This window comes from Pipistrellus kuhlii, unplaced genomic scaffold (assembly GCF_014108245.1).
Source record: "Pipistrellus kuhlii isolate mPipKuh1 unplaced genomic scaffold, mPipKuh1.p scaffold_m20_p_5, whole genome shotgun sequence".
NCBI classification, from domain to species: domain Eukaryota; kingdom Metazoa; phylum Chordata; class Mammalia; order Chiroptera; family Vespertilionidae; genus Pipistrellus; species Pipistrellus kuhlii.
Window position 1 is genome coordinate 24,118,885 of NW_023425551.1, and position 20,475 is coordinate 24,139,359.

General features: G+C 36.8%; 1 protein-coding gene across 1 annotated transcript in view; it reads left to right on the plus strand.

Moving 5' to 3' along the window:
* Window positions 1–20,475, plus strand: part of UTRN (utrophin) — a 341,169-nt gene that overhangs the window by 137,049 nt on the left and 183,645 nt on the right. The window contains 1 exon segment of the mRNA XM_045572887.1: window positions 888–1,042. Coding sequence (XP_045428843.1) covers window positions 888–1,042 — 155 coding nt within the window.

Consider the following 20,475-nt stretch of genomic DNA (forward strand, 5'->3'; position numbering starts at 1 on the left):
TATTGTTACAATATAAAAAAAAAGTGGCCAGGTGTCCTGATTTCCTGGATTACTCCCTATGTTTATGATATCTCCCAACTGTTTTTGCCAAGTGGATCAAAAGTTATATCAGCAGAGCCCCTGACTCTTCATTAAAGGAATACAATTCAAAAGTGGTATCAATGCTTTAATCATCAGATGTAGCATATTCTTTTCTAATTCGCAGCATGGTCATTTTCTCCAGAAACTTAAGGGTTAACCTTTTTTTTTTTTTTTTTTTGTCAATAGTTACAAAAAACTGTAGGAACTTCCATTTGTCCTTTAGATTTCATGAGGAGTATCTTGGTCCCAGGTGCTCTCAGAGATTGAAAAGGAACTGATATACCAATGGACATAGCCTCAGTGTAGCTATTCCAGCAACTCCCAGTGAACCTTGCATGGCTGCTTGAACCACTCAAGCAGTTACTTATACATGGTGGTCGAGAGGGGCAGGAGACGGAAGACTTCTATTGGGATATATTGTTGGCCCTTTCCATAGTCTAAGTACATAGACGGGAACTCTATAATCAACTCATTCCTATACAGTGCATGTTCCTATAAGGATCAGATGTATAGCAGAAGGAATGAAAAAAGACATTGTTTTCTGGAAGTAAAATATCTAAAAGAGGAAAAGACAAGCATTTGTTTAATGTCATCAGCTATGGACCTGATGACTTTCTTAGTTTTTCTTTTCAGGTCTGTAATTATTTTGATTTAAACTTACATGCAAGAGTTTGTCCAATAATTTGTTTTGTACTTTTCATATCTGTGTCTAAAACATGTTAAAACCTACTGGGAGGACCAAAGTTTTGGCAATACTGGTTACTGAGTGACCAAGTCTAACAATGGCGCCTGAAATTGCACCTTAGCTACTGTTTCAAGAACTGGGTCCTGGAGACAGGATCGTGATGGTGTTCGATAACATCCTTCAGAAGCTGCTGAGGGAATACGGGAGTGATGACACAAGGAACGTGAAGAAAGCAACGGAATATCTAAAAACATGCTGGATCGACCTCAAACAAAGGTAAACGCTAAGGCCCTGCCAGGTAACCGTGTGTTGTCAGGTGGAGAATTTGGTGGCTTTGGCTTTCTCATGGAAACATGCCAAAAAGTGAGAATACTGGAAGTACATTTTAGTGTGATTAAAAAATTTTTATGCTATTCTGATTGTTATCATACAGAGTGTATATTTATACAATATCTACTTGATTTTATACAATGGAGATTTTCCTTAAATAAGTCTAAACTTTGCCAGTGATTATTTATGTGTTCTGATTTTTCTTTTTTCTTATTTGGTCTCCTGGTGCTACCTAGAGTAAATCTTGTAGCTCCGTGATGCTAAGGAACACTCAGGTATGCACAGCTGCATTAGGATGATGGTAATCCTAAGGGTCATTAAAATAGTGGAATGTTTGGTCAGATTGCCTCAGTTGAGGCTGAGAACACATGGATCCAACTCTAGACTCCTAAACTATTCTGTGTGTAGTCAGGGCTTACTTGATGTATATATTCTTTTTATTACTCTGTCTAGTCAGTTTATTTAAACAGTGTTAAAATAGCATATGTGTTCATAAGAGAGAGATTTTCCTGTCACTTGAAGACCTAGGACTTGAAGACCTATAAAGAGTGGTTAGTATCTGTTTAAATTTGCATATTGATATTCACCATCAGTCAAGATGTGTTTACCTTCAGCACCCTTCAGGGAGCACCTTGCCTAAGGTAATTCGGTTTCACACACATCTTTACATATGCAAAAACAGCTGCCTGAAAGCTTCAAAGATATCCTAACACATTTGTTTTTCTGTAAATAAAATGGATAATATTAGAACACTTTACTATATACATTACTGGTAATAAAGTATGGTCAAGCATTTAATAACAGTTTGAAATGAAGGTGTTTTATACAATTTTAGAATGCCATTTTTAGTTATAATTTCTAAAGTGGAATTTTGGAAAACTCAGAGAGAATTATGAGGGCATTATATGAGCATGAAAACCCTAGGATTCTGGAGGAAATAAGACTGGGGTTGCAAATACAAAACTTCATAAGTGGTTAAAGCAGAACATAGCTATAATATTGATCTTTTTAGTGTTTTATACAACTGTTTTGTTGTAACAAGGTATTTGAGTATAGAAAGGATTCGAATCCAAGGCTGGGAAGAAGGTGAATTAAAAAAACAGACTTAAGATACAAATTCACAGTTATAAAATAAACTAAATGTAATGTGCATCATGGTGACTATAGTTAACAATAAATAATGTATTGTATAATTGAAAGTTGCTGAAAGGGTACATCTTAAAAGTTCTTATCACAAGAAAAGACATCTGTAACACTAGGAGACGTCCTTAATCATACTTCATCTGTTCCCCAAAATTCACATATAAGTTATGACTTTGTTCTTGCTGTAAACAATGCCCTCAAAATTGATCATGTAGAAATGTGTGGCCTGCTTTATTTAGCACCCCCAATTCTTTTTTTTTTTTTTTTTTTTTTTTTGCTTTTGCTTTGTAAATATTTTATGACAGACTCCAGCAGTAGTTAGATTAGATGGAAGACGCAATTAAAAATGAATTATATTCCAAGGTGATCTTTCATTTATCATAGTGAAGACAGCCACAGAGTTCCAACTTCATGGTGGTTACAAATAGATGTTCTTATTCTAGTTTCTTTCCCCTTTTTGGGGGAAAAGAACTAAGTATATATTCATATCTAGATATAATTTGGGTAAACTGTTATCTGTAAAGTAGGGAAAATTCAACACAACTGTGGCACATAGGGTCCTTTCATGAGTGACAGCTGGGGTTTCTGTGATTTGAGAGGATTTTCTCTTTTAAACATAATGACATTTATAATTTTGAACTGTTTTAATTGGAGAACTTTCTAAAATATATAAATCTATCCTAACCTTCTTAAACAAAGTGTATGAACCTGTAGTAAACATTTTTTGAATTCTTGGCATTATTGTAAAGATAGGATTAAGAACCATTAAATACTAGTTTAAATGAATTGTAAGTTTACATAAAGCTTTAATTTAAACCAGTATTTCTCAACCTTTTAAAAATTATTATTAACTCCCTAAGAAGCCTTTTTAGGTACCTTCCCTCCCTCATGAAATTTTAATACCATGGGTATATTATGTGTCTGTTTTTGTACTTTATAATTATGCTTTATACATAAAAAGAGTCATTCCTCCCCCCACCCCCCTCTTGCCCTCCACCTTACCCAGCTAAAGAATCACTTACTGCCTCCCTTAAGAATAAACTGGTGAATCTAATAAAATCAAGGGCATAGAAAGGGAGTGGACTGAAAATTCTTGGGGGGAAGGGGACATGAGGGGTGCGGGAAGAGATTGGACAAAAATATTACTTCTATGGATGAGGACAGTGGCAGGGGGTAAGGGCATGGAGTGGGGCGGAATCAGATGGAGGGGAGCTAGCTATGGGGGCGCGGGGGAAAGAGGAACATTTGTAATAATCTGAACAATAAAGTTTTATTTTAAAAAAAGAATGCATGGTCTAGGTCTAATCAGATGCTATAAGTCTCTGAGAAGTTTCAATGGCATGTTTAAAGTTTTGTAGCATAGCTAAGATGATATTTCTCTATACTAAATTATGATCATTTCCAAGTTCTGAAGAATTGGTAGTAAGTTTATTCAGGTTGCTATGTTTTGTGAGATTTTGTGCTTTATTTTTACCGTGTAAATTGTATTGAGTATCTTTTCGTTGTCAGGCACTGTGCTAAACTCTGCACAGGCATTCTTTTATTTAATCCTCACAACAGCCAGAGGAGACGGGCAGCGTTCCCCAACACTATGTCGCTGTTGAAACTGGAGCAGAGAGAAGTTAAGGAATACCCACCATCACCCAGCTCATACAGGCAGAGCTGGGACTGGAATCTAAGACGTTCTGTCTAGGCAGCAAGGCTCTTACCTTCTTTACTAATAGTTTTACCTTTCTTTGCTGTCAGAATGCCAGCTATCTCTGGTGACTGCTCCGTGTACTCACCTCGTGGATCTGTCCATGATTCCACTCCCTGGTTCTTACCTGTGTTGAGTTTAGAAGCCAGATCTGATTAAATATATGGGGCTTCTGTTATGAATAATGTTACACTCTCCAGTAGGTGGCCATTGTAATGGCTTCTGGGAGGCCTTGCACGGAGGCTCACCTCCTGCCTCCCAGCTGTATTCTTTTGTTGTTTGTTTTACAAATATAAACATATATTTTGTTGTTGACAGTATTACAGATGTCCCCATTTTCCCCTCCTTTGCCCCTCCCTGTCCAACTCCTGCCACACCCCAGGCCTTCGCCACACTATTATTGCCTGTGTCCATGGGCTGCGTATATACATACATTTCTAATATTTTAAAATCTTAAAGTGTGTGAACTTATTTTGAATTCTTGGCATTGTTGTTGTGAAGCTAGAGTTAAGGACCTTTAAGAGTTGTACATAAACTTACAGTTCATTTAAACCAATATTTCTCAACCTTTAAAAAATATTATTAACATCTTAAGAAGCCTTTTTTAGGTACTTTCCTTCATGAAATTTTAATACCATGAGTATACTGTGTGTGTCTGTTTCTGTACTTTATAGTTGTGCTTTATACATAGAGTCAACTTTTTCCCTTCTAAAGAATCACTTACTGCCTCCATTAAGAATGCATGGTCTGATCGGATGCTATAAGGCTCGGAGAAGTTTCAGTGACTTGTTTAGAGTTATTGTACATAGCATAGCTAATATGAGATTTCTCTGTACTTAAAATGATCGTTTCTGAGAATGAGGTGAAGGTGAAGAGGTAGAACTAATTTGTGGAAAGAACATTAGAAATGCTTGTTGTGAAGATGGACAAAGAGATTGAGTACTACCTGGAGGGTTTTTCTTTAGGGTGGGGACATGAGAAAGTATGGTTTTATGCTCATGGGAATGATCCAATAGAGGAGAGACTGATGATTCCAGACAGAGAACAAAGTAAGAGGAAAGAAAGTCCTAGAGTAGACTAGAAAGTGAAATCTGAACAGTTGGGTTTGGTAAGAGCTGGGGTGTGTTTTCCATTAGAACTGGAAGGACAATGAGGGGAAGAGTAGGGATGCATGTGGATTGGAGCCTTGGTAGGAAGATGAAAGGTTCTCTGTGCAGTGCTTCTGCTTTCTTTATGATCTGTGATGCATGCTGTCAGTGAGGCTGGAGGTGGGACTGAGAGATTTGAAGAAAGAAGGTCAGATATAAAATGAGAATTCTGGTGTGTGGGACAGAGAGCTTTCTCAGTGTCTTTACAGCATTGCTGGGCAGTGCCGATGCCTGCTTGTGGTTTATGATAATAAATGCACAGGGAAGATAGACCTGTGTATCGTTCTTCAGCAGTGTTATCTACTCAGAGACAAATAGAAAGAATGCAGATGAAAAATAGGGGACAGAGCAGAGGAAGGTGTTTATAAGGAAGTAGAGACCAGGATTACCTCCACTCCATAATGACGTCTCTAGTGTCTTTCCCTGGTGATGCAGTCCCTCACTGGAGTCTGTGGCTTGCTCAGAAGACCTTGAGTTGGATTTCAGACCATTTAACTGTTGAGACAATGAGCAACCTTTATAACCACTTGCAGTGACCACAGACCTAGAGGTAAGGATTTGAACATAATAGATAAAAGTCTTATGTTTTGAAAGAGTAGACTTTTGCCAGGAAGAGAAAACAATGGCCAGAATTAGTAAAGAAAAGCAAAGACAAGGACCCTTAGTCCAGCTCCTCAATCCGAAGAAGATAGGGTCTGAGAGAAACAAGAAAAAAACTTCATTAAAGCTTTCAGGGGAATTGATGGCCTTAGGGAAAACAATTTTCATTATGATAAGGTGAAGGGATTGGTCTGTGGAGTCTGCCCAACACAGAATAGAGTTGTGGCATAACAGAAGGGTTTTGAGGGTGGATTTTGGCAAATTGGGAAAGGTGAAGAGTAGCATTTGAGTTACAGTCTAATGGTTGGCCAATAAAGGCCCAATGTTGAGTAGTGATTTAGCTAAAAAGGAAATAGGATGTGGTGGGATGAATCCTCTCACGAGGATAGCTCTGTGGTCTTAAATATTTACTTGCTGTCAATGGCAGCCGAAGAGAAAATTGCTCCTGTGGGTTATATAAAGTTATGGGTAGGCATCATGTGGTGGGCAAGGGGTTGGGGTTCTCTCTAGAGCTTCCTGAGCATGTGGTATTAGCAGCTTACAGCCATCCTCTTAAATCCCACGGTGTGAATTTTTAAAGTGCTTGATGATATATCTCAATCTCTAGGTAACAGAAAGAAATCTGCAGTGACAAATTCTTCATTAAATCTGCTGCATTTCCCCAAGAGGTGTTTTAATAGATTTCCCAGCGAAATCCTACTTTATTTACCAAAGAACGAAATTACCTTGTGAAATTACCCATTGAAAAGCTTAAATAATTTTTCATTCTAAGTTTTCTATATGCCACTCAAACTACCATTTTTTTTCCTGCTCTAAAAAAGATAAATATATTTAAGTCTCATGTAACTGTAAATAAAGGTCACCTTTTAAGTATACCAAAGTTTAGTAACACAGATTTGTGGGTTTTTTGAGATGCTCTTTTCCATTTAAGTTTTAAAAAGTCATATGTATTTATGTTCAAACCCTCTTTTGACCAATTATAAGCACATACACACTTGCTTAACCAGTATATTTTGTAGTTTAAAATATAAAATATCATTTAACATCTTTAAAATAATATTTAAACAAGGCAGTTATGTGGGTGGCCATGTTTTCTTTTTGTGCTAAAACATAACTATAAGCCGTTAGATGGATTACTTTAAGCTATTATCAGTTGCTTTTATAATATAAATCTCCTTAAAAACTGAAAGTTTACATTTTTTTAATCCCAGCTATCTTTGATGTAATGTAAACTACGTATATCTGTCACCAGTGAATTCCTCTAATCTTTTATGAGAAGCAGTTTATATTTTTCATCCTTACCATTTCTTCTACAAAAGAATTCTATGGTGTGTTACTTCTGTTTGAAGTCAAATAATCTTGTTTCTGCTAAAGTTAGCCTTCTACATCAAATGTTTTATCCTCTAGGTTGTCAGCCTGCCCTTGCTCTTTATGATTTGTAGGTTAAAAAAGATTTTTATGAAACTTCTCTGCCTTTGTCTGGTAGCCACACTTTCCTAAAGTTAAGATGATTCTTTTTCTAGAATAGTGCTCCTTCCCCTGTATTCTCTCATTGTATTTCTCAGTACCCCCTCTAGCTCTGTTCTGGTCTTTCTTGAGATGCAGCAACCAGAGCTGCCAGATACAAACTCTGCCTCGTGAACCTTGGACTGACGGGAGCTCAGTGCTGGGTGTGATCTCAGGAAGCTTCCACACCAGTTCTTCCCGACCTCCTTGCTTTCTGCTCACTGCTCATCCACTCCCATTGATAACCTTCTTTTCCAAGCAGGGATTCTTAAAGAAGCCAAATTTGAAGCTGGGGATGGGTGAGAATGGAGGACCTCTTGTAGCAGGTTTTATTATCTCTGATGTGATGGCTTATGTAGTTTTAAAAGGACCCTTGGTCAGTCTGAAATGGTCCTTTACTTTTAATCCAAACAACTTATTTTAGGGATGAAAAACCCCTCACACAATTGGAGAATTAAAATGATTCACCCAAGCCCTTTAGCTAGTAATTGGCAGAGGTGTAGAATTAGGTTGTTTTTTTCTGAGAGCAGTGCCCAATAGCATTAATGGTAATTTATTAGCCTGTCTAATAAAGGGTGCATACACACTCCTGAGCCTCTAATTTTAGCAATTATTTTTGGCCATATAATACATCATATGAAATTCCTTGAAAATGGGTAAAAGATTCTTGTGGTGTCCTTTATACCACACTCTAACATTTGATCTAATATTTAAGAAGACAGAAAAGGGTGGTGCAGAGAACTGCCTTTGAACTATATTCTATTAGTAATTTCACATAAATTATATTAATTTCAAAAACCAGACTATAATTTATGTATATGTACATATATTATGATTATAAAAAATTAAAATGTATGTTTATTGTAATAATATGAAGTTCATCTGGACTGCTATACATAGGGTTTAGTTGTCACTATGTTCATTATTTTAACAGTTGATTACGTTCACAATAAAAAATCTGACACCAGCCGAAACCGGTTTGCTCAGTGGATAGAGCATTAATAGCCTGCAGACTGAGAGGTTCCGGTCAAGTGCATGTACCTTGGTTGCGGGTACATCTTCAGTAGGGGGTGTGCAGGAGGCAGCTCATTGATGTTTCTCTCTCATTGATATTTCTCACTCTTCCTCTCTGTAAAAATCAATAAAATATATATATTTTTAAAAATCTGACAGATATATGTGAATGTAAAAAGATTCCTCAGGACATTTGTGATTAAATTGTTCATTTGTATGCTATAAGTAAAATTAACTTCCCAGTATTTCATCAAGGTCATATATAAGGTAAATTACTATTCATTTACTCTATTTTGATACATTTATTAAAATTTTGCAGGAAGGGAGATACTAGTCCTACTTTTGTATTAATTTGTAATAAATACTTGTTGAGTTGCTATTCTGTGTAGGTCCTGGGGTACCCGGTGAACTGATGATTCAGAAACTTTAAACACACAAGAAAGCAGTCACTTTCTGTTACGATTGGAGGTACATTATTATGAGACAGGCAGGATAGTGGCCCCAAAGATGGGGAGACTATCTTGGGCCACTAATGGGTCCTAATAATTGGAGAAAGAAGGCAGAAGAATGAGTCAGAGAGATGTGACGTGAGGACTCAGCACTATACTGCTGGCTTTGAAGATGAAAGAAGGGGCCATGAGCCAAGGAATGTGGGTGACTCCTCAAAACTAGAAATAGCAAGGAAATAGATTCGCCTTTAGAAAAAAACCAGTCCTGCCTGCCAACAGCTTCATTTTAGTCCAGTGAGACCCCTCTCACTTACACACTGTGAGATAATAGTTGCTGTGAGCCACTCAGTCTGTAGTGCTTTGTTATAGCAGCATTGGCAGTGGCAGGAAAACCATGGGTGCTCAGGGATGAGGCCCCTTGTAGGTTAGGAAGGTGTCTGCACCACGTTCTGCAGGGTAAGTAAAAATGAATGCAGTGGTGAGGGGAAGTATAGTGGAGGAAGGGGAGAGGTATTTAAGGAAAAAGAAGTAAAAACAAAAGCTCTGGATATGACAGAGAAAGTGACCACTTTGAGGATTAGGAATAGATTCATTTTTGTAGGTAAGTAAAGCATGAGGTTTGGAGTGATGAGATGATGCTTGAGGAGGTAAGCAAACACTCAGACCATGGAGAACCTCATGTGCCAAGCAGAGTTTTCAGAGATGATGAAAATGATGCTGGAGGAGACAGGCAGCTGCCCAGGTTGTCATACCTATTCCGTGGTGGAACCTTGTCTCCTTGATACAAATGCTTATTCTTTGGCTTTCATAACGAACAAAGTACAGCTTTCTCGCATCATCTAACAGTTGTTTTTCTGCAGTTTCCTACAAAGTGAATATCTTAAAAGCAGAATCACTCTTTCCAATGATGACCAGTAGGTAATTTGTCCTTTTGTGGGTCATTTTAGGTCCTCTACCTCCCCTGCCAGCCTGGTTCTCTATGCTTGCTGGGTAGATAATTGTCTCTTGTCTATAAGGAATCCTCTGAATTCACCCATAGGGTTCTAGGACATTTGCACTTTTCCTCTAGTCTCGACATTTTTTGGGTTTAATAGAGCTAATGTATAATGATCTGTTTCTACATTGGCTGTTTGCCACATAACCCATTATGAATATTCTTTAATATGAAGGATACTGAGTATGTAAAATGAAAATTTTTATAATTACTAAATTTTATATGAGTGTTTTTAAAATAAGAATCATCTGTTTATGGATGATTACTTGCTTGTGTGTACTCCTTTGCTTTCTTCCTTTCTAGTATCTTATTGGCACAGCCTTTATTTGGCTATTTCTAATGTTTTTACTGTTGATGTTTTAATTCTTGTAAATATGGGCAATTCTTAGGTAGAAGATAAAATACCACTAACAACAGCCACCCAAATTCTGGTGGGTAACTTCTAAATTTTAAAAATTAAAGAGATACAGGCACATGTTTATTAAAAAAATTAAAGTTGCTTCCACATTTTAGCTATTGTGAATAGGTATACAGATATCTCTTTGAGACCCTGCTCTCAATTATTTTGGGTATATATCCGGAAATGGAATTGCTAGGAGATATATATATATATATATATATATATATATATATATATATATAAATATATTTTTATATATATAAATATTTTTTTAATATATATATATATATTTTGAGGAACTGCTATATTATGTTCACAGTGGCTGTACCATCTCATCATGAATTTTTAGATAACAGATACTGTGTTGACATTATTATGCCTGTCTAAATATGATTAACAGTTGAACACTGAAAGTTGACTATAATTTTGCTTCCTCTGTTTGGTTTACCTGAAATTAATAATGGCTTTGTTTTTACATGCTTAGTTTTCTTTGCACCTGTTGCTGATTCTTCCCACATTTTCCGATGGCCTGACAGCAGTTTCCCACAAAGCCAATCGCATTAAGTAGTCTGTCACTTCTAATGTGTTTACTTGGGGACCAGCTTTCTAGGTTTGTTGCACAGCCATAGTTTGGGGAGTGTCTGTGCCTTCCTCCTAGTCTGGAATCCCTATTTCCTGGATCTCATGGGTTTTTGTTTTGTTGCTTTCTTTCCTCCTATTTTTATTTATTTATTTATTTATTTATTTATTTATTTATTTATTTATTTATTCATTTATTGTGGCAGAGGGTCCTGTTTTGGGTTATTTTTTCGCTTTGTCAGGGTGTCTCCTTTGTAAACTTTGTCAAGTGAAAATGAAACATGGCAGTTGGAATGGAGATGGCAGCCTGCACCTGCAGTTTGAATTCACCACACTCTTTTCTGCGTTTGCCTCGCACTTTTTGCGTGAGAGCTCCTCCCTGTGCTGATCTCTTGTTTTCGTGCTTCTCATATCTTCTTTCTGGATTTACAAACTGCATTTTATGGAGGATGTCTCTTTGTAGCTTCTTGGAAGTGGATATTTGGTGGGTAATTTTATTTATTTATTTTTAATGTTTATTTATTTATTTATTTTTAAAATTTATTTATTTATTTTTTAACATATTTTATTGATTTCCCCCCCTCCCTCCCTCCCACACATCCCCTCCCTCCCCAGAGTTTTATGTCCATTGGTTGTATTTATATGCATGTATACAAGTCCTTCAGTTGATCTATTATCTCCCCCAGATCCTCCTCCCCTCCCCGCTGTAATTTGACAGTCTGCTTGTTGCTTTACTGTCTCTATATCTATCTTTTGGTTCATCATTTTTATAATGATCTTTATTATCCACAAATGAGTGGGGTCATGTGCTGTTTCTCTTTCATTGATTGGCTTATTTCACTCAGCATGATGTTCTCCAGTTCCATCCAGGTCGCTGCAAATGATGAGAATTCCTTCTTTTTTATGGCAGCATAGTATTCCATTGTGTAGATGTACCATAGTTTCTTGATCCAATCATCTGCTGACGGGCACCTAGGCTGTTTCCAAATTCTGGCTATTGTAGATTGTGCTGCTATGAACATAGGGGTGCATATATCCTTTCTGATTGGTGTTTCTAGTTTCTTGGGATATATTCCTAGGAGTGGGATTACTGGGTCAAATGGGAGTTCCATTTTCAGTTTTTTGAGGAAACTCCACACTGTTCTCCACAGTGGTTGCACCAGTCTGCATTCTGGTGGGTAATTTTAAAGGCATATTATAGATTTTCATTATTCTATAAATGCTTATTATAATAGTGTAATAAAGATCAAGAAACATCCTTAATAATAAAAGAGTAATATGCAAAATGACCCTAATAGCAGAATGACCAGGAACAACCGGTCACTATGATGCTCAGCGCAGGAGCTGCCCTCTGGTGGTCAGTGTGCTCTCACAGGGCTTATGGCTTCAGCAAGCCTCTCCTGCCTCCTCTGCAGCATTAAGGATGTCTGACGCATGGCTTAGGCCCAATTTCCTGCAGAGTGAGCCTAAATCAGCAGGTGGACATCTTCTGAGGAGTCTGGACAGCAAGTCGGTGAGCAGGCCAGGCTGAACAACTCTCCCCCCACTCCGAGTGCACGAATTTTTGTGCACTGGATTTCTAGTGGAGATATAAAAAACTGCTTCTGCCCATAGTGAATTTACAGAATAAATGGACAGATAAGAAATTTCTATAATATAGTTAAAATAAAATTTAAATAAAAATAAGGTCCCAGATGAAACCGGTTTGGCTCAGTGCAGACTGAAAGGTCCCAGGTTCGATTCCTGTCAAGGGCATGCACATTGGTTGTGGGCCCCCAGTGGGGGATGTGTGTCTGTGAGGAGACAGCGGATCGATGTCTCTCTCGCTCATCGATGTTTCTAGCTCTATCCCTCTCCCTTCCTCTCTGTAAAAAATCAATAAAATATATTAAAAAATATTAGATCCCAATCCAAGGATTTCCCCAGGATACATGTAATTAATTTCTGTATAAAAAGGCATACTGACCTTTAATGTACCCAGAACAAGGAAACCTAATTGGCCGGAGATATTTTGGAGGAGATGGTGGTATTAACCTTTAAAGGATTGGTAGGATCTTGCTAAGTGGAGGTGGTCGGAATTTATATGTGGATATAAAATTTTATGTGAACATGGAACAGCCACTTTGACCTGAGCAGAGTATTGGAGTGAATTTGGGGAAAGCTGGAAAAGTGAATTAGTGACAGAGTGTGGAGGGCACCGTGTCCCAGGAGAAGCATTGTAGATGTGTTCTGCGGGCAACCAAACACTATGGGAGGTTTTTAGTAAGTAAGTGCTGAGATGAAGTCGGTGACATTCCAGAATGTCATATAAATGGGATCATGGTCTGCAGCTTTTGTGTCTAGTTTCTTTTACTTAGCACAGTGGTTAGCAAACTCATTAGTCAACAGAGCCAAATATCAACAGTATGACGATTGAAATGTCTTTTGAGAGCCAAATTTTTTAAACTTCTTCTAATACCACTTCTTCAAAATAGACTTGCCCAGGCCATGGTATTTTGTGGAAGATCCACACTCAAGGGGCCAAAGAGCTGCATGTGGCTCATGAACTGCGGTTTGCCAACCACTGTCTTAGCAGAATTCACCGGGGATTTCACCCATGTTGTTTCATCTATCAGTAGTTTATTTCCATTACTCAGTATTCCATTATATTCATGTACCCACGATTCAGCAGTTAGCACAGGATGACTTTTGGGTTATCAGTTTTTGAGCGTTATGAATGAAGCTGCTATAAACAGTTGCATTTGGGTTTTGTGTGGACACAAAATTTCCATTTTTCTCTGGTAAAATGATTGCTGGATTGTATCTTAAGTGCATGGTTAATGTTAAAAATTGCCAAACTGTTTTTTTAAAAGTTGCAGTTACTCTACATTTTCACCAGCATTTGATGTAGTATAGTCGTTTTAAAATCCATTCTAATAAGTAGTGATATCTCATTGTGGTCTGAATTTATGTTTCTCTGATGATTAATGATGCTTAACATCTTTTTTTATGCTTATTTGCCATCCATTTATCTTCTGTTATGATGTGCCTGTTTAAATCTTTTACCTATTTTTTAAAAGAATGTGTTTATTGATGTATAAAAAGATAACGGTTCATTATAAATTCAGAGAATGTGGAAAAGTACAAGTAAGAAAGTAAACCACCTTAAATTGAATATTAAAATAACCATTTTAATATTGTGTTAACATGCAACTAAGAAGGACAGGTGGGTGGATGGTGATGAATGATGGATGTGTGTATGTACAATTAGAAAACATACATAAACGAGATGTCATATGTTGCTAATTTTTTTTGCAGGGACACACTGACTCTATCTGCTGCTTTTTAAAAAAACTGTATTTATTGTTAAAAGTATTACATACGTCCCCAAACTCCCATTGACCCCTTCTATTAGCTTGCCCCTGCCCTCTGCTCTAGGCCTTCACAATCCTATTATCTGTGTCCATGGGTTATGCATATATGCATACAAGTTGTTTGGTTGATCTCATATCACGAACTCACCCTCTCCAACATCCCCTCTGAGATTCTGGCTTTTCTGATGCTTTTATGTCTCTAGATCCATTTTGCTCATTAGTTTATTTTGTTCATTAGATTCTACATATGAGTGAGATTTGTCTTTTTTTTATTGGCTTATTTTGCTTGACATGTTATTCTCCAGGTCCCTCCATGTTATCTCAAAGGGTAAGATAACCTTTTTAACTGCTGCATAGTATTTCATTGTGTAGATATACCACCATTTTCTAATCCCTTCATCTACTGTTGGGCACTTGAGCTGTTTTCAAATCTTAGCTATTTTAAATTGTGCTGCTATGAACATAGGGGTGCATATCCTTTCTGATTGGTGTTTCTAGTTTATTAGGATATATTCCTAAAAGTAAGAATCACTGGGTCAAATGGCAGATCCATGTTTAATTTTTTGAGGAAACTCCATACTGTTTTCCATAATGGTTGTACCAGTCTGCATTCCCACCAGCAGTATACTAGGGTTTCCTTTTCTCAACATCCTCTCTAGAACTTGTCATTGGTTGATTTATTTATGGTAGCCTTTCTGACAGGTGTGAGGTGATACCTCATTGTCATTTTAATTTGCATCTGTCTGATCAGTGACTGAGCATTTTTTCATGTTTCTTGGTCATCTGTATGTTGGCTTTGGAGAAGTGTCTATATATCTCTTTTGCACACTTTTAAATTGGGTTGTTTGTCTTCCTTTTGTTAAGTTGTACGAATTCCTTATATATTTTTGATATTAACCTTTTATGAGATATATCATTGCCAGATATGTTCTCCCACACAGTCAGCTCCCTTTTCATTTTGATGTTGGGTTCTTTTGCTGAGCAGAAGCTCTTTATTTTGATTTTGTCCCATTTGTTTATTTTCTCCTTAGTTTCCTTTGCCCTAGGAGATGTATCTACAAAAATATGGTTACAACAAATGTCTGAGATTTTGCTGCCTATGGTTTCTTCCAGGATTTTTATGGTTTTACAACTTCCATTTAAATTTTTTATCCATTTTGACATTATTCTTGCATATGGTGTAAGTTGGTGGTCTAGGTTCTTTTCTTTTCTTTTTCCTTTTGTTTTGCATGCATCGGTCCAATTTTCCCAATACCACTTATTGAAGAGACTGTCCTTATTCCATTGCATGCTCTTGCCTTTTGTCAAATATTAATTAATCATAATGGCTTGGGTCAGGTTCTGGGCTCTCTGTTCTGTTCCATTGATCCATACGCCAGTTCTTGTGCCAGTACCACGCTGTTTTGAATACAGTGGCTTTGTAGTATAATTAATATCTGGTATTGTATCTCTGCAACTTTGCTCTTCTATCTAAAGATTCCTGTAGCTATTCAGGATCTTTTTTTTTAATTATTATTCTATATACATTTTTGGAATATTTATTCTAGATCTGTGAACTATGCTATTGGTATTTTAATAGGGTTTGCATTGAATATGCAGATTGATTTAGTTAGTGTGGACATTTTAATGATGGCAATTCTACCAATCCATGAATGTGGTATATTCTTCCACTTGTTTATATCTTTCTCTATCTCTCCTTTTAATGTCCTGTAGTTTTCTGAGTAGGAATCTTTAACCTTATTTAAGTTTATTCCTAAGTATCTTAATTATTTTGTTGCAATGGTAAATTGGACTAATTGTTTGTTTCTGTTTCTGAGAATTCATTATTAGTGTATAAAAAATCATCAATTTCTAGGTGTTAATTTTGTATCCTGCTACATTGCTGAATTCCTATATTAAATCTAGTAGATTTCTGGTGGAGTCTTTAGAGTTTCTATGTACAATATTATGTCATCTTTGAGTACACTTTCTCCTTTCCAATTTGGATGTCTTGTATTTTTTCTTCTTGTCTGATCACTGTGGTTAGGACTTCCAGTACTATGTTGAATAAGAGTGGCAAAAGTGGACATTCCTGTCTTATTCCTGTTCTTAAGGGAAATGCTTTTAGTTTTTGTCCATTGAGTATAATGTTGGCTATAAGTTTGTCATATATGCCCTTTATTATGTTGAGATATGATCACTCTATTCTCACTTTGCTGAGAATTTTTATCAAAAATGGGTTGTTGGATTTTGTCAAATGCTTTTTCTGTGTCTATTAATGTTATAATTTGATTGTCTTTCAATTTGTTTATGTGATATATCATGTTTATTGATTTGCAAATATTGAACCAGCCTTGCGTCCCTGGAATAAATTCCACTTGGTCATGATTTATGATCTTTTTAATATATTACTGGATCCAGTTTGCTAATATTAGTTTGAGGATTTTAGCATCTATGATCATCATTACATTGGCCTGTAATTCTCTTTCTTTGTAGTGTCTTTATCTGGTTTTGGAATTGGATAATGCTGGCCTTATGAAAAGAGCTTGAAAGTATTCCTTCTTTTGGATTTTTTGGAATAGTTTGAGGGAATGTAAGTGTTAGTTCTTCTTTGAATAATTGATAAAACTCCCCTTTGAAGCCATCCATACCTGGGCTTTTGTTTGCTGGGAGTTGTTTTGTTTTTTTTTATTACTGCTATTTCATCTATTACTAGCCTATTCAGGTTTTCTGATTCTTCCTGATTCAGTTTTGGGAGGTTGTATTTTTCTAGGAATATGTCCATTTCATCCACATTGTCCAGTTTGTTGGCATATACACTGAATGGCCAGATTATTATGATCTCTGAATTCATAATCTGGCCACTACTTGTGCACTTGAGAAGAATGTATATTATGCTGCATTGGGCTGAAATGTTCTATAAATGTCAGTTAAATCAGTCTGATCCAGTGTGTCCCTTAGAGTCACCCTTTCCTTGTTAAATTTTTTTGAAAGATCTATCCAGTGAAGTCAGCAGGTTGTTGAAGTCCTCTACTATGACTATATTGTTGTTAATCTCCCCCTTAAAGTCCTTTAGAAGATTTTTAATAAATATATTTTTGTGCTCCTATATTGTTGCACATATGTTTACCAGGGCTATATACTCTTGTTGAATCAATCCCTTTAATATTATGTGGTGACGTTTGTCACTTCTTGTGATGGCCTTCATTTTGAAGTCTATTTTGTCAGATATGAGTATTGTTACCCCAGATTTTTTTTTCTATTTCCATTTGCATGGACAATATTTTTCCACACCCACACTTTCATTCTGTGTGTCTTGTTCTGAGGAGGGTCTCCTGGAGACAACACATAAGTGGGTCATGTTTTTGTATCAATTCAGCTACCCTATGTATTTTGACTGGAGTTTTTAATCCACTTACATTTAAGGTTTTTATTGTTTATTGCCATTTTAATTCTGTGTACTTACATTTTTCTCTTTCTCTAGTTTTTTCTTTTCATTATACCAGTACCTTTAACATTTCTTGCAGTGCTTATTTGGTGGTGACAATCTCCTTTTCCTTTTTCTTTTGTCCTAGGAAGCTCTTTATCTTACCATCTATTTTGAATGATAGTCTTGCTGGATATAGTAATATTAGTTTTAGATCCTGGTTTTTCATTACCTTGAAAGGCCATTCCCTCTGGCTTGTAGAGTTTCTGATGAGAAATCAGCTTACAGGCTTATGGGAGCTCCTATGTAGGTAACAAATTGCTTTTCTTCTGCTGCCTTTGAGATTCTCTCTGTCTTTAATTTTTGACGTTTTAATGATGATGTATGTGGGCATTGGCCTGTTTGGGTTCTTCTTGCTTGGGACTCTCTGTGATTTCTGGACTTGTGTGACCTTTTCTTTCACCAAGTTAGGGAAGTTTTCTGCCATTATTTCTTCAAACATGTTCTCTATTCCTTGTTCACTTTCTTCTCCTTCTGTCCAACTGTTATGCAAATCTTGTTATCTTTCAGGCTGTTCTACTGCCCCCTTAACACATTGCGGATGGATCACAACAATTCTCGCTTTATATTACATAGTGTTCAACAAAGTATCATATTTTAAAAAGATATTAGCTTGTAAGAACATGTAATAAATAACTTCAAAATGTAAAGGGTATTTAATTTTAAAGTGTGCCTTTAACATTTATGTAAAACATTTTTTTGTACTCATTCAATAGAAACTTATCTGGCCACTGGATAAAGTTAACAAAAAAACAAACAAACAACAACTCTTGGTCCCCAATGTATTAAGCTGTCCTTTTGTTCTTAATTGTTTTTCCTTTTATCAATAGTTCTCTGATTGAGTGATTTTATTTTTTACCCTATCTACTTATTCACTGATCTAATCTGCAGCTTCCCCTACTCTGTTGTGTAAATCCTCAAATGTGTTCTTTATTAGTGCTATGCCATTCTTTATTTCCAACTGTTCTTTTATACTTGCTCTATCTTTTCTCATGCTGTTTAGCTTCTCTGACATCATTATTCTAAACTCTACATATGATAAATTTCTTATCTCCATTTTGTTTATCTCTTCTTCTTGAGAATTCTTCCATACTTTTATTTGTTTTGTTTTTCTCCCCATTTTGGCTGCCTTTTTGCATTTCTATGTATTAGGCAGATCTCCTGTTACTCCAAATCTCTAGTGCAGGACAATGTCAAATAATATTTCTGACTGACCCTGAGTCTCCTAATTGGAGCTATAAGTAATCCAATTTGTGCTCCCTTTGTTGGGTCTAGGTGCCTTTGGGAAGGACCAAGTTGTTTACCGAGGTCTGCTTTTCCTAGGCTCAGCTCCAGGTGGCAGACTCCAAACCTATTGAAATCTTCCTTTGCCTGTAGTCTGATTGTTAGCAGCTTTGATTTGCATCAAACTATTGACCACAGGGTTGGGTGAGAGATCTTCCAGGAGGGTGTGGCAATTGCCTTTTTCCCAGGCAACAGCCACCTGAATAGGAAGGTCTGCCAGAGAAAGATGTCTTCACAGGATGAGGGAATGACTCAGCCTAGGAAACCGGGGTGGCTGCCCTCTGAGCTCCAAACCCAGAGCCCTCAATCCTGGAATTTAATCCCTGAGCTCCAGTTCACTCTGCCTTCCTTCTGTCAGAGCCCAAGGTGAGTGACTGCACACAAAATTTTATGTATTGGCCCTTTTAGAGGGTGCCTGCATTTCCAGTAGTCTCTGCCTGACAGTCAGCAGCCCTCCTTCTTTTCTCAGCCGGATGTTATGTGAGCACTGTTCTCAGTTCTGGTGCTCTGGGTAGGGAGTCCAGCTTGAGGTTTAGATCTCATAATCTTCAGTGGGAATCCCCCACAGCTGAGATATCCCTCTGGCACTTCAGCTGCTGTCTGTGGAAGCCAGGCCAACCCTTTTGTGCCTCTGCACTTCCTAGCACTCTCTATGCAGTCTCCACTTTCCATCTCGGTTATTTCTCACCTAGACCTCAGTTCATTTTTCAAAGTGGTTCTTATGTTCTATAGTTGTATTTCCTGGGAGAGTGTCAGTGTAGCTCCCACTTAGTCCACTGCCATTTTTAATCTCTTCTCTAGCTGTGGCTTAAGATAGTTTGGCAAAGTTTGTCACAGGTGCTAATTTAAAAAAAAGATATATTTTATATACCATTCAATTCACCATTTAAAGCAGGGGTGGGGAACATCTGGCCCATGGGCCTTGTAAGGCCCACAGAATCTTTTGGTCTAGCCCTGCCAAGGAATTAGGGTTGAGTTAATTAAATATTTGACCAAATATAGCAGGCTAAATTTTAAGTTGATAATTTTGTGTGGCCTGTGAATGATGTTATAAATATCCAAATGACCCTTGGCAGAAAAAGGTTCCCCACCCCTGGTAAAGTATACAATTAAGTGGACTTTAGTATATTTACCATGTTGTAAAGACATCACCATACTCTTAATTTTTGTACATTTTATCACCACTAAATGAAACCTACCACTTATCAGCAGCCAGTCTCCACTGCTTCCACCTCCAGTCCTAGTCAACAGATAATTGGCTTTCTCTCCTTACGGATTTATCTTTCTGGCAATATTTCAGATAAATGAAATTGCACAATATGGGGCATTTTGTATCTGTCTTCTTTCACTTGGCATAATGTTTTTAAGGTTCATCCATGTTGTAGCATTTATTGATACTTCATTTCTTTTATGGCTGAATAATATTTTCTGTATTAATATGTTTTGTTTATCAATTCCCCCCTCAACTGATAGATATTTGGGTTGATTGTACCATTTGGCTATTATAAATAATGCTGCTACAAATATTTGCATACAAGTTTTGAGTGGACAAGTTTTTAGATCTCTTGAGATTAAATACCTGGAAGTAAAACTATTTGTATCCACTTAAAAATTAGATTGTTTGTTTTCTTATTATGGAACTTTGATGTCTATAAAGTTTTAAAGGTTGATATTATGTGTGTATCTCTTAAATCATGAGACTCTAGAATAGTTCTTTGTAGATTAAATGAATGGCATATAAAAGCTT